Here is a 15,591-nt window from a genome sequence, read left to right as displayed (position 1 = left end):
CTTAGACCAGTTTTGGGGAGTCTTGGTATGAAGTGAGGTGATATTTGAAGCTACTTGAATGGAAATAATTGAATAGACAGCAAGTATAGATTAAAGAAGAGGATGTAGGAATGAAACAAAAGATTCTGAGAGAAAGCAGTGAAAGAGGTAAGGCAACAAAAGCAGAAAAATAACTGTAATATAACACACACAGAAGGAAAGAGTTTTAAAAGTGGATAGTAGTATCACTTTAGGAACCATAAAGGATAGACTGAAACTACAGGACTTGGCAATTTAGAATTAATTAATGAGCTCTGAGGGAAGTTTTAATGGATTATTAACTCAGAATTAAAACGTGATAAATTGAGGCATAGATGAGAAAGAAATTAGCACAGTGAAAGCCGAACACCCTTCTGAGTAATCTGTTGGTCAAAAGTAAACGGGAAGCATTTGAGAATGAGACAGAATTGAAGGAACATTTTTTGAGGATAAAGATGATTTGACATTTTGTATATTGAGAGAAGGACGAAGAGAAGAGGATGAAAGGGATAATTCCAGAGCTTGAGAGGATAACTTACAGACATAGCTCCAGATGTAAAAAGGGAAGAGATACAGACTCAGAGTAACACATTGGCCATTAAGTAGAATAGGGATACGTTTGGTTTACTCTTCATCTATCAGAAGATGACAGACTGTGAGTATATGGATAGAGTTGTGAGATGGGGCAAGGAAGGCAAGAGCACACGGACTGGATGAGTTCTGTTTTTCTCTGTGAAGTTTGAGGATTAGGCTTTATGCCAAAAGTGAGGAGGAGGGCAGGAGGGACCTGTGTAAGAAAAGTATTTAGTATGATTTGAGATTGCTTCTGTGAAGAGTGAGGAAGGGAGCCACCTACAGATGAGGAAAAAGTTTCGGTAAAATAGCAATATAAAATGGGGCATGCTAGCCTGGAAACTGGAATATCTAACAGGAAATAGACTAATTTTGTTATTACATTTCTCTGCTTTCATAGTTCTCTACACTTAGCATGTTTTACCTTCATAATGAGACCGTAACTGTCACTTCTCTTTTTGTATATGGCTTGGACATTTTCTGATTTCTTACTTTTAATTGTTTCTTGTGCACACGATTGTAATATCAGGTCTTCTGTGTTGTGAAAAGTACATTGAACTCAGTAGTCAGAGACTTAAGTTCTGGTTCTGTCTCCGCCAGGCCTCAGCAATACCTATAAACCTGAGTCTATAGCCTTTTTAAAAAAATAATATATACATATGTACATGTATACATATGTATATCTCCCTGCCTGTCTCACAGGTGGCAAGAATCTATATTAAAATGAGCTAATTTAAGAGAAATACTTAGTAAATTACCAAGTGCTTTGCAGTTGGTGTATGTGTGCTTGCTTGTGTTTCTGTGACCCTGTGGACCATAGCCCGTCAGGCTTCTCTGTCCATGGGCTCTTCCTAGCAAGAATGCAGGACCGTGTTGTCATTTCCTCCTTCAGAGGATCTTCCCATGCCAGGGATCTCCTTTGCCAGGTGGATTCTTGACCACTGAACCAACAGGGGAGCCTCTATATAATTGGTAGTATTATAAATAATATAATTTGCATTAGGTGAGGATTTCGACCAAATTTCTCCTTGTTTTTTTTCTGTATTGTGGTCTATAATAGTCAGTTAACTTTGTTAAATACATACCAGACCAGCTTTCCCCAAAGATCTTGTCTCCTTAGAGCCTTACTTTTATTTAACACTGTAACTGTGTACCCTGTAGGCTTCCAAAGATTCTTTTTAACTGGCTGACATAACATACTAGAACTTTACATGATTTACTCAGAATTCAGAATAATATTAGGCTGTATTAGATTTTAGTGGTGTTTTTTTGGTTTGGGTTTTATCTTTAGTTCAGCTCAGTCGCTCAGTCATGTCTGACTCTTTCGACCCCATGGACTGCAACACGGCAGGCCTCCCTGTCCATCACCAAATCCTGGAGCTTACTCAAACTCATGTCCATTGAGTCGGTGATGCCATCCAACCATCTCATCCTCTGTTGTCCCCTTCTCCTCCCACCTTCAATCTTTCCCAGCATCAGGGTCTTTTCCAATGAGTCAGCTCTTCGCATCAGGTGGCCAAAGTTTTGGAGTTTCAGCTTCAGCATCAGTCCTTCCAGTGAATATTTAGGAAGTGACTTCCTTTCCTTTGTGACTTCCTTTAGGATGGACTGGTTGGATCTCCTTGCAGTCCAAGAGACTCTCAAGAGTCTTCTCCAATACCACAGTTCAAAAGCATCAATTCTTCAGCACTCAGCTTTCTTTATAGTCAAACTCTCACATCCATACATGACTACTGGAAAAACCAAAGCTTTGGCTATACGGACCTTTATTGGCCAAATAATGTCTCTGCTTTTAAATATGCTGTCTAGGTTGGTCATAACTTTTCTTCCAAGGAGCAAGCATCTTTTAATTTCATGGCTGCAATCACCATCTGCAGCTGTTTCCATTGTTTCCCCATCTATTTGCCATGAAGTGATGGGACCAGATGCCATGATCTTAGTTTTCTGAATGTTGAGTCTTATCTTTAAGAACACCAAAGCATTAGCCATACAAGCTTCACACCATCCTGTGTGGTCATACAGCCATGTAAGGTTTTAAGCGCAGGATGTCCATCTTGTTGTAACGATAATCTGATAAGGAACCCGAGAAAACTAAAGTGCATTTAAATGGAAGAAGAACTTAAGGGAAAAAATTAAGTAATGTTACATGTATTAATCTCCTGAACTGACTATAACATTGTAAAGATTTTTCTTTCCTCAGGATTCTGTTGCAAAGCCCCATGTGATTGTAGCAGGAGCTGCCACAGTAAGTAATTCTCTGTATTCTTATATAAGTGACTTTTGTTTCATATACTTAAGAACATGCTAAGAAAAACTTAACTTATGTAAATAGAGTTCTTGATTATACTTATATTTTAATTCTTATTTTATAATTAATTAGACTGATAATTTTAATGAAAAAGATCTGAATGAACTTAGGAAATTTGATGGTAAATATCAATATTATTTTTATATCTAAAATTACATTCTTTTTTCTTGAATGTTATATGTTGAAAGTCTAATTTTTTATCAGCTCTTTGTAACTGCCTTCATGTATTTCATGAAATAATTGACCATATTTTATTCTAATATTGAATAAAAATGGAATTCTCTTAAAATAAGAACCTTTTTCTTACAATAGGGGAAATTATATACTTTCATTTTCCTGTGATAAATACTGAATTAATGCTTAATTTTTACTTCCTCTTAGTGGTCTATCAAGATTCACAATGGCAGCAATGAAGCGCTTTCCCAGTATAAAATGAATATCACCTCCATAGCACCACTTTTAGAAAAACTGGCAAAGACTAGTGATGTTTATTGGGTCTTACAAGGTAAAAGTAATGAAACAATGTCATTTGTATGTGTTTTGAGACTTGGGTTTCTATTATCTATTTCAAAAAGCAAAATTACTACTTTATGAGAATAAATTTTGAGGTAAGATTTGTGAAATTAGAGTAAACTTGAGCTATTTGGTTTCCTGTTTTGAACTTAAGGAGCAGACAGACTAATAAATATAATAAGTAAATAATTAATAATAAATAAATTCTCCAAGGAGTCTCAGCAGTTAGAATAGAACATAACAAAGAGAATAAGTCCTAAAGGCAAATTAGATGCTTGCGTTTGATTTTATTTCTTATCAAGTTTTTATGGTGATTGGGAAATATAGAAAAAATTATCTGGTTCGTAATATTAGACTCATTGGAAATAAACATTCTTTGGAATTGACAGAACATATTTAAATTCAAACCATCTAGTTTATACTTGGCAATGAAATTCTTTAAGAAAAAGTTGACATTAGATCAAATTACTTCAGTTTATTTTATGTCCATTATTTAATGCCCTGCAAAATATGAAATGCCTTGAGTATTTTAGCAATTTAAGTTGTTGGTCAGAAACTCTTATGATTATTTCCAAGTTTAATGTCGAACTGAGAGGAATAACAAGGATGTTAATAATCTCTTCCGAAATCCCTATTTCATTTACGGACTCATTAACCTTTCTCTTACTAAAGTGAGAAAAAGTTAAATTTAAATGATTATGCTAAGTGGTAAAAAGCTTTGATCATTAGTAATATTACCTCCTAATTGTGTGAATTTTGCAAAAATTAAGCAGCAACAGGAGGAAAAAAAAGATTGACTGCTATTCTTAATTAGGCGATCTTCTATAATCCAGTTTTGAGTTCCCGTTACCTGATATAATCCAGCGTCCAAAATTTTCAAAGTCTTAAGACATGCCAGAACATAAAAATGTTTCCTAAAATTTGTGTATCTAAGAGAGAAGAGATATAAAAGTCTTTTAATTTTAAGAGAGGTATAGATTGATTCAAAATTTGAATATAAGCTAGGAAGTCTATTACAAAATCTTGGTCAACTGTTTTTTAAAAAATTAATTATTAGGTGCTTGGAATGCTCAACTTTAACCATGAAATATGAAATGCAGTTAACTAACTTGCATGATTATAATTTCTACCAGTAGGGACTTATAAGTGTATTTTAAAAAATATGTTTCATGTGCAGATCCTGTTTATGAAGATCTATTAAGTGAAAATAGGAAAATGATCACTAATGAGAAGATAGATGCCTACAATGAAGCTGCAGTCAGTATTTTGAATAGTAGCACCAGAAATTCTAAATCAAATGTTAAGGTGTTCAGTGTTTCCAAATTGATTGCTCAAGAAACCATCATGGAATCTTTGGATGGCTTACATCTTCCTGAATCAAGCAGAGAAACTGTAAGAATTTTTGTATTTGTCAGTAGGGACCAGAATATTTAACCTATAGTTATATATCACTATAACATGGTAATAAATAATTAATTTAATTGCAGTCAGTTATTTTCAGTTTTTCTGTCTAGACATAGATCTAGAAATAATTTGACTTTCCATCACCTAGTTGAATCTATAGGAGTTTTCGTATACTCTAAGGAAGAAGGTTATGGAAGGGAGGAAATGCGACTTTATTTAGTCAGTGCTAGTTACTCTTTATACCTCGTTTCATAAAAAGCTTTTAAGTCCTCATTACACTCATGTTTAAAAACTACCGCTTCATGTTCTCTTTGCCTTAAACCTTAAAATTAAGCTTCCGTAAAGAGCATATTTTAACATAGAGAACACTTTTTTTATTATTTCCTTCTAATTCTGATACTCTAAGCATTAGTCATTGTACAGAGTAGATACTGAACAACTCCAGATTGATGGGTGGGAGGGGATTTTAGTTTAAATACAAAAGAGAACTGAATAATTATAAATTTTCACACATAGTGCAACAGATAAAGCAGTGGTCCTGAATCTTTTTGAGTATCACATAACCCTTGTATCTGAGAAAAAGTAATTGTTCCATTCCTCTCATGCAGAAAAATGCATATTTGCGTACACACACACAACACTTCTCCATATTTTTTCAAGGGCTTTGTGGACTCCCTAGAACTGGTTGTGAACCTTGGGATGGAGTTTGTAGACTAGTGTCTGCAAGAGTTCCAGGCTCAGAATCTTCTAAAGTCTTAAAGCTGAGAGAACGAGATTTTCTAAATGGCTGAATACTTTGAATGCTTTAGGCTTAAGTAGTATAATCATCTTAAGAGTTGTAAAGGTTTTTAGAACCATGAAGTTTTTATAAAACTAAATTTGACTGAACCTTCAGCTGGAAAGCCTCCTGATAGCTTGTCTAGAATATTTTATTATGATAAAACTATGTTGAAGATTCTCTACTTCAAGTTAGAAACACTAAAACTATTGAATCCCAAGTGGTCCATAAACTTGTAAACCAAATGAAAGGCATATTATAAATATTGTTAGCTAAGAGTTAATCATTTTTGGTGGCAGTTACTCTACATTCTTTTTTCATATCTAAAGACTGGAAGTGTATCTTAAGTATCTTGGTATCTTCTTTATTGAACATCTGTTAATTAAAATTCTTTGGTCCTTGACATCTGTCAGTGTTTTTGTAACCAAAAGTCATGGCCCATTAACAGTCATGAAATTGCATTTTTTTCATTTTTTAAAGAATAGAATAGAAAAAACTCAGATGCATTCCAAGTAGTAAGAATGGGTATTGTTTCATATATATACATGTATATATATATATGTGTATATATGTGTATGTATGTATATATATTATTCTGAGTCACATTATAAAATGAACTTTTCACTATGGATCATAACCCAAGAAGTTTGAAAAACCCTGAACTAGTTATTTACAGATTGAAGGACTACCATTATTTACATGATTGTTTGGGAAATGGTAGTAAAAAGTGCAAAAGCATCTTGGTTTCAGTGCTAAAAAGTCAGTTGTATTCACAGGAGAAAATCTAATGGGAAATACATTACTGACAAGATAATAACGAAATCACTTGATTTGTTCACAGAGTGCAATGATTCTTATGAACGTGTATTGCAATAAGATTTTGAAGCCTGTAGATGGTTCCTGTTGTCAACCTCGACCTCCTCTTACTCTCATACAGAAGCTAGCTGCTTGCTTTTTTACTTTATCTATTATTGGATATTTAATTTTTTATATAATTCATCGTAATGCTCATCGGAAGAATAAGCCTTGTACCGACTTGGAAAGTGGAGAAGAAAAGAAAAATATTATCAATCCCCCTGTGTCTCCATTAGAAATACTTTTACAGTCTTTCTGCAAACTTGGCCTGATTATGGCTTATTTCTATATGTGTGACCGGGCAAATCTATTTATGAAGGAAAACAAATTTTATACACATTCAACTTTCTTTATTCCAATTATCTACATTTTGGTTTTGGGAGTATTTTACAATGAAAATACCAAGGAGGTAAGAATCATTTTCGTTTTAGTTCATGTTATCCTTCTCATCACATTATAAAGTCTGGATTAATGAATTAATACCATTTATCATGCCATCATATACAAATATTTACATATATAGAAGAGGATGAAGGAATATTGCAGTTGTACTTCACTTGGTGGACTCTTTTATTTATTTATTTATTTTTTTGGTGGACTCTGTTGCTTTTTTGAAACAGCTTGGAGGAAGTTCAGTTTCATAAAGACTGTTGAAAAGTTGGAAAATAATGACTGTGAAAAAGATATCGTGACGGTGTTATTTTGCCTGCCTGAGGATGGAGAAAGTAGAGATGCTCCCAACTTTGTGATGGTCCACAAACATGAGATACTATTATCTTTTATAAGTTAAAAGTATATAATTACACTAATAAACAGTTTTTCTATTTATATATTTATACACTCAGTCATGCACACACAAATTCGAACTTACATAATAATGTGGGCACTGTTAAAAGTGTTCTGAATGCCTATTTTAGCTTTGCTGTAATTGCTCAGAATATAAATGTAACTCCTTTATAAGCATGATTTATTTGAATTAATAAATTCTTTTGTAAGAAGTAACTTTCATATGAGGATGATTAATCAGTTCTTCATCCCCAGTGGGAATATTCTAGAGAAAATAAAGTATTATAATGGAGTTTGTTTCTTCACAGTACAGTGTAAGAGAACTATGAGTTTTTTCTAACTGAAATTCTAAGATTTTCTTAAGGAAAATTATAAAATGCCATTTTTTAGATTTATAAACACATCTGTCACAGTTTAAAAAATAATATAAAACCATAAGTATCAACTTAAATATTTAAAATCTTTTATATTCATTTTAATTCATATTAAATTCATTCATTTTAATTCATATTATACTTAAATAGTTTATTATCTCTTTTATCAAGAAATTAAATGACAGTCTTTAACTGTTTTTCCCCCAAGGTTCTTTTGAAAGAGGCATTAATTTATATCCTATAAGAAAAATTTTAACATACTTAATATATTCTGTCTAAATAATAGCTTCATGATGAGTTTTAAAACAAATATTGATTATTTTACACAGACTAAAGTATTAAATAGAGAACAAACAGATGAATGGAAAGGCTGGATGCAGCTTGTGATTTTGATTTATCATATCTCTGGAGCAAGTACAGTAAGTATTTAAAATTTAAGTTCAGAAAATATGGGAAATAATGTCACTTTAATGTTTCCTTTAGGGCACCAACTCTTTGTGTTTTATATTCTCTACCATTTAGAGACCCATCTTATTTCCCACCCAATCTTTTTGTCTTCCCATTTCTCTCCTACCACCTGATCTGAGAATGTATACACTTAAGGCAAAATAATTATTTTTTTAAAGATAAGGCAATAATTTGTTTGTACTTACCTGACATTGATTTTAGTGCAGTAGGAACAGTCATTGTGTGGTATTGTTTCATCTCATCCTGTTAGAAAACTTACTTAAGTTGTTAAGAGACTTTCTAGATGATACTTAGTTGCAAAGGATTTAGAATAGACAAGTTACTATTAAAAGAAATCAGATTAGATGATTATATTTTATATTCTACCCTTCATTGTATCTTAGCAAGTTTGACCAACTGTTTTTATACTTCTAAAGTTTAAAAATGTAGAACTCTCTTGCCCCAGTATTGAGAATCCTCAGATACTGATGATCTGCTGTTGTTGACCATGTATTACCTTCCATACCTCCTAAGTATTACCCCTTCCCTGAGATGGAGGACCCTTCCTTACCTCACCTGGTGCCCTCTGTACCCGGCCAAAATCATTTTTCCTTCAACAGCAGGTGTCTTTTTAAGTCTTTTAGACTTAGGATTCTCATTAACTGGGGTCACCAGATTTGGTAGGGGTAGAAAAAAATGTATTCAGAAGTGTAACATTAGAGCTACAGTTAAAACAAGCTTTTAAGAGTGTACCTAGGTATCTAATAACCACTTTTCACACTTTTTAAGTGAAGGTACAAATTGATTTCTATAAAATTTGTTTTTATTTCAAATTTTATTTGATTTCTATAAAATATGTTTTAAAATTTTAACAGATTCTTTCATAATTTGGGAACTATTGGACATGAACTGGTGTTTATTTTATTTGCTTATATAAAGCACATGTCTATAAACAGTAATTTAACATAAAATCAATGTTATGTTGAGATAACAGGGGAGATTTGCCAGAAAGGAGTGTTATGAAATTGCCATAGCAGCAGTTAAGATAAATAATACTGAGGTTCATCAGATATCTCTTAACAATTAGAAAATACTTATGTTATTCTTCATTAAGTCTCTTTATTTTCAAAAATTGCTAGTAATTTTATGAATGACTTGCTTTAAGGGTGAAAGGCAGAGGGAGAAGTGTAACTTTTAACACTGAAGTTGTCCAGCTCTAGTATGTATATGTGTGACAGCAGAATTCCTGTGACACTGCAGCTGAAGGGGACCTAGTAAGTTCAAGCAATTGTGGAAGAGCCAAGACAGTAAAAGAGATCCGGAGCAAGAAGGCATGAAGATAGTAAGGCTTAGTTTGTAAGCCCGGTTCAGAATTTGTAGGATATATTTAGCAAGTTCTCTTAAAAGTAAGTAAAGACCAATATCGAATCATAGAAATAACTCTGACACTTGAAGAAAGATTAGATTAATTTGGGGTGGGGGTGGGGAAAGATTTGAGAGGATGTGGAAAGGGTTTTGTTTTAAGAAAATGCCACTTAAAGACATAATTAATTGCTGACATATTAGAGAGTAGTAGTACTGTTTAAAAAAAAAGAAACAAACCCAAATCAGAAAGTATTAATGGCAGATTCAGTTTTTCAATTCAGTGATTCCAGAAAGCATTTGGATCATAAAGGGATGAAAGCAGTTTGGCATTCTGTTATAATCATTTGCCAAGTTAACGTTCTAATACATCTTAAACTACATCCCAATTCATTCTAAATTACAATTTTAAAATATCTATATTCTGGGAAGATATAAGGATCATTTGTGATGATTCACATATCCCTGTTCTTTTATATAGAATTTTGTGGTTAAAAATTACCTGCATCTACATTTGGCAAAGCATTATCAGCAGGGATTATAACATATTTGGGGACTTGATTCTTTGATATTTGTGGAATTACCCTCATTAAAAACTTTTTAATTGTCATGATTATTTTAATTACCTTATATTAATGTTTGATGTTTTGAGTAAAATTTGTCAAGCTTTAGTTGTGCCGTGTTTTTATAGTAAAATAGAAACTACGTAAAAAATTACAGAGAATTATTAAAATAATCCAGGTGGACTGGCAGATTGCAATTGTTGGTGTAAAAATTCCTTTAAAACATAACTTATATCAGATATAGATAAAATACTGTGAAATATAGAGTGTGCAGCAAGTTAGGTATATACAGTAGATGACTTTATGTTCCATTGTGGCTTTTTCTTCTTTGAGAGTTTGTAAATAACTTCCCTGAAGGGACCTGAATAAAAAGGTGTTAAGGGAAAATTTGTGAGGCTAGAAAAAGAACAGAACCAGAAGCCAGCCTCATTATTAATTCTAATGAAGTTGGATACTAAATACATTTTTAATACTAACATTTTATTGTAATATTTGACTCCTGAAAGACAAAAAAGGAAAACAATTTATATTAAAGGAGGCTAAAGAGGAATAAAAGCCAAATGCAGTGTATGATTCTTAACGTTCCTAAATTTAAAAAAAATTAATAATAAAGGATATCGCTGGGACAATCAAAGAAATTTGTGTATGGATTGTACAGTGGATGCTATTATATTCATATTAAATTTCCTGGGTGTTATAATGATAATACAGCCATGTAAGAAACAACTCTTTCTTAGGTGATACTGATGGTTGCTGAACTCTCTAGGGGTGGTGTCGTGGCCAGCAGCGTGCTTTCTCAGTAGGTCAGCATAGGGGCGCGCGGGCACTAGTGAACGGGCGTTTGCCGTGCTGTTCTTGCAGCTCTTCTGTTGGCTTTATCTTCAAAGAATCAAAGCATTATATAACATTTGCAGTAATGCAGCGTTGGTAGGAACTTGGCAAATTGTTAGGATAGTGTTTAACTCCATTTAAATGGTTGCATTTCCTGTTTAAATATAACTGAGTCTCAACATTGTAAGCCCAGACCCATTCTTGAAGGGGCTCAAAAGCATGTTTCATGGAGAGTGGTTTACGTAATTGGGAATGATTAGCCTCAGTTTGACCTCTGTTTATAAATGCTTACAGAACTATCAGATGTAAAAGGGATAAAAGGCATGCATATGGCTCTAGAGCTAAACTGTCCATTTTGGTGGCCTCTAGCCACAGGTGGCTATTGAGCACTTAAGAGAAGTCAGAATTGAGATGCTCTGAAATGTGAAATATGTATCAGATTAAGTATGATTCATTTTGATAAATGCATACAAAGTTCACAAACCTAGTATGAAAAAATATGAAATCTCTCAGTATATGTTGGGATGATATAATATTTTGTATATATTGAGTTAAATAAAATTTGTTTACTTAAATTAATTTCACTTGTTTCTTTTAACTGTTTAAATGTCTGGCAGCCACATTAAAAATTTGCCACACGACTCACATTTTATTTCATTGAACAGCACTACCCTGGAGAGCTTAAAATTGGTAGCTTTTACATAGTTTGATTTCAGTTTTTCATGACAAGGAACTTTATAGCACTTAATGACCACCTGAAAATGGAATGGATTGCCTTGAGAATTTGTATGTTTTCCACTATTAAAAGGTGCTCACATACTTGAAGGAAATATTTTAAAGTGCATTCAGGAGTAAAGTAAAGATACAGGTATGGATTAGAACAGTTTTAAGGCTCTTTCAATCCCGTGTTCCCACCTTCATCCCCATGATTCTAATGTTATACCTGCACTGAAAATTTCCGATCTAATGATAAGACATTTAAAAAGAACTAATGATGAAGAGCAATAAATAAAAAATCTGATATGTAGATGTTTGTGCTAAAATACCTCAAAGGAAGAAGAAATGACTTTCATCTGAGAGTAAAAGATTGGAAAATTTCACCAGGGCTCTCTAGAAGATTAGAATATGTATAAATACATGTGGTTAGGAGAATATTCCAAGGTAGAATGAGCAGGTGAACAAAGGAAGGGTGACAGAAAAACACAAGAAGGACCAGTGTAGGAGACAGAGAATCTAACAGTTTGGCTAAAGTGGAGGCTACATTGAAGAACTTATAGTTTATTATAATCGGGGGTTTCCTTCCAGAAAAAAATGTTATCCCTCAGAAAAGATAAAGGAAATGTGCAAGGCTGCATTCAAGGATACATACAAAAGATGCATATGTCCAAGGCCTTATTAAATCTGTTTAAGGCATCTGCTCAGTTATGTTATCCTGCAAAGTATCACTTGGGGAAGAAACACTTAGCTAAAGTGGCTATAACCAGTGTCAATGCTGGATAATTACAGAGATGATCAGATGAGTCAATCAAATAGAAGCAAAAAAAAAAAAGTTTACATAGATTTAGTAATTATTCCTAAAAGAATGGCCTTATTATTACAAATGTTGGGTGTCACTGAACAGGTCTTTTAAAGATCATTTTAAAAGGCAGCACACTACCTGTATTGTGAAATAGTGAATAGACAACTAAGGAACTAAGATGTTGTGGAGAAGTGCAATGACAGTGGTTTGAGGTTAAGAGAATTAGGACTTGTAAATGAAATAATATTTCCAGTGACTCCCATAAAATATAGATGACAAATGTATTTCATTCAGCTTACAGAAGTAAAGATGTGATGCTTTGAAAAATCATGGTAAAGATGAAACATCGAAAAAGGAGGGAAAAATAAATTGTTTTATAAAAGAAGATTAGGAGGGAAATAATATTTCTGAATTATGTTTGCATATGTTTTTTAAATGTGTACTTTTTGCTAAATAATAAGTAATCATGACAATTTTATTTATGTCTAAATTCCGTGTGTTTAAGGGGGCCAAAAATGTAGGATTTTGTTTGGTTTTTTTATCTTCTTCTTGAGAAAATGTGAACTCCGGAGTGACCTCATGTTCAGCATATATGATGATTAATAATTATGGATATCATATATTTAATTCAAATTGAATGAAGTATATAAAGTACTTCACATTTATTAAGTCATTCATTTCTCACAAAACCCTTTGAGGAAGGAGAAGATAGTTTCATTTTGCAGTTTAGAAAACTCTAAAGTCACATAACTAAGTGTTAGAACCGGAATTTGAATCTAGGTCTATCAGATTCTAGAGTCTACTTTTTTTTCCACCCCTGCTATGATGCCTAGTTTTTGAGACTAAATCTTTTCATTGAGCTAACACCGAGTGATAATAATGCTCCATTATCTTGGTTAAATGTACTGGCTCTGATTATTTAGGTATAGTTAATGTCAACATGTATTTGACCTGTTTGTTTTTGTCCACAGTTTTTGCCTGTCTACATGCACATTCGGGTTCTGGTCGCTGCATATCTATTTCAGACAGGGTATGGGCATTTCTCATACTTTTGGATCAAAGGAGACTTTGGAATCCATAGAGTATGTCAGGTAGGAATGCATTGTTATTCTTTTTCTTTCATTTCAAAGTGCTTTTGTACCTGACTCTTGAGAAAATATAAATGTAGCCATGAATAATTTGAAGTAATTTGAATTTGTGAAATAGCACTTTAAAGTTGTGTTATTTCCATGTTCTATGGTTAATAATTCCAGATAAGTAATTTATTACTGAGGAATGGAAAAACAGAATTTAGATGAATGTATAATAAATGCACACAAGAGAAAAACATCGCTGATTCACTTTGGTTTTGTAGAAATGTACAGTTACCTGGGATTGTTATAATATGCTATGTTTTCTCTAAGAAGAGGGTAAGATTTATTAAGTTTATACATTGTGCTAGGCAGTTTTGTAAACATTATTTTATTTACCCTTCATTACAACCCTGAGTTATGATCTTTATGTTTACAGACAAGGACACTGAGGCTCAGAGAGGTTAAATAATTTGCCTAAGCTTCCCTGATAGCTCAGTTGGTAAAGAATCCGCCTGCCATGCAGGAGACCCTGGTTCAACTCCTGGGTCAGGAAGATCTGCTGGAGAGGGGATAGGCGACCCACTCCAGTATTCTTGGCCTTCCCTTGTGGCTCAGCTGGTAAAAAATCCGCCTGCAATGTGGGAGAGCTGGGTTCAGAAGATCCCCTGCAGAAGGGAATGACTACCCACTCCAGTATTCTAGCCTGGAAAATTCCATGGACTATACAGTCCCTGGGGTCTCAAAGAGTCGGACACAACTGAGCGACTTTCACTTAAAAAGGTCACATAGTAAGTGATAAAGCTCTAATATTAATCTCAAATTCTGTGTTCTTTAACATCACACCATCTGAAATGACTGTTACGGAAATCCCAAAGATACTTTTGTTTTTCAAAGACACTTTTTAATTTGAGTGATATTATTTTGTATCTATTAAAACTTTCAACTTAATACCAACTGGGATAAATCAACATCAAATGGAGATCAAATGGACATTCTTTCATTGAGATAATCTAATCTTTGTTTATGAACTGCAGTTCTGGGTAGAAGGTTTATGATTCTTTTCCTGCATTTAACAAGATGACACTTGTAGCCAGAGGACTGCCCAGGTTGGTGCTTTACTAGGATCCAGTTAATAAAATGATGCATAAATATTTTATGTTCAACTCCATTTTAGAACAAATATGATTTTTTAAGGATTAGTAAATGGTACTTATTTTAGTCTTAAACATTTATACTCTGTCAGGGAAAATCTGTCTACTTTTCATGCATATGTAGAATGAAAACCATTTTCTTCTCCTTTTTAATAGGTCTTATTTCGTCTCAATTTCCTGGTAGTGGTGTTATGCATAGTAATGGATCGGCCTTATCAATTCTATTACTTTGTCCCCTTGGTCACTGTATGGTTCATGGTCATATATGTTACTTTAGCACTGTGGCCACAAATCATCCAAAAAAAAGCAAATGGTAAATATATTTTCTTACTAATGTTAATAAATATATTCTTCCAGTGCCAGTTTCTTTTTAGTTGCTAAAGGCTATTATTTTTATTGAGATGTATTGACAGTTTTAAATTTATATGTAGCATTGATATTTTGAAAATTTGTTCTTAAATTATGTTTCTAGAATGTGAGTTATGTGGTTCGAGTAGTATTAATAGTGAGGAACAATAGTTTGCATTTACATTATGTTTTCTCTCTTTAAACTTCCAAAACCATTTTACATATCAGTTAGGGCAACCGTTTTCAAACCCTCTTGTATGGAGCCAGAATGGCACGCGCCAGAGGGCCACACGTCCTGCTTCAGTCTTGGCAGCTCCGGTTTACTTGATCCTGTGTCTCTGTGTGCGTGCGTGTGCGTGTGTGTGCGTGCGTGTGCGTGCGTGTGCTTGCGTGTGTAGATTTTGAGTAGACATTCATTTGCAAAAAGGCTTTTTGTGTCAAACAAGCTTAAAAATCACTAGTATAGCTTATCTTCTAAACAACCCTTTAAGCAGTTATTATCAACCTGCTTTATGTTTAAGGATACGTAAGTGCCCCGAAGGTGTCATCTTCAGATTTGACACAGGTAGGTCTGATGAATGTTCAAAGCAAGGTCACAGTCATTGATCCTCATGCTTTTCTCCGTCAAGATCATGTCATTAAAATTAAAGCCTGGTTGGTTTTTTTTTTTGAAAAATAATTTTTTTAC

At 33.4% G+C, this 15,591-nt stretch overlaps 1 protein-coding gene across 4 annotated transcripts in view; it reads left to right on the top strand.

Moving 5' to 3' along the window:
- CASD1 (CAS1 domain containing 1) overlaps positions 1-15,591 on the top strand; it is a 53,420-nt gene that overhangs the window by 22,852 nt on the left and 14,977 nt on the right. For 3 of the 4 annotated variants that reach the window (XM_020913783.2, XM_020913782.2, XM_070471492.1), the window contains exons 6-12: positions 2,792-2,836; positions 3,281-3,404; positions 4,590-4,804; positions 6,436-6,858; positions 7,939-8,028; positions 13,303-13,422; positions 14,712-14,868. In XM_020913783.2, coding sequence (XP_020769442.2) covers positions 2,792-2,836; positions 3,281-3,404; positions 4,590-4,804; positions 6,436-6,858; positions 7,939-8,028; positions 13,303-13,422; positions 14,712-14,868 — 1,174 coding nt within the window. The remainder of the gene's footprint in view (positions 1-2,791; positions 2,837-3,280; positions 3,405-4,589; positions 4,805-6,435; positions 6,859-7,938; positions 8,029-13,302; positions 13,423-14,711; positions 14,869-15,591) is intronic. The other variant, XM_020913784.2, reaches the window with a different exon arrangement.

Source organism: Odocoileus virginianus, chromosome 1 (genome assembly GCF_023699985.2).
Source record: "Odocoileus virginianus isolate 20LAN1187 ecotype Illinois chromosome 1, Ovbor_1.2, whole genome shotgun sequence".
Taxonomy (NCBI): Eukaryota; Metazoa; Chordata; class Mammalia; order Artiodactyla; family Cervidae; genus Odocoileus; species Odocoileus virginianus.
Note: the sequence above shows the minus strand (reverse complement) of the source record. Positions and strands in the feature narration are given on the sequence as shown.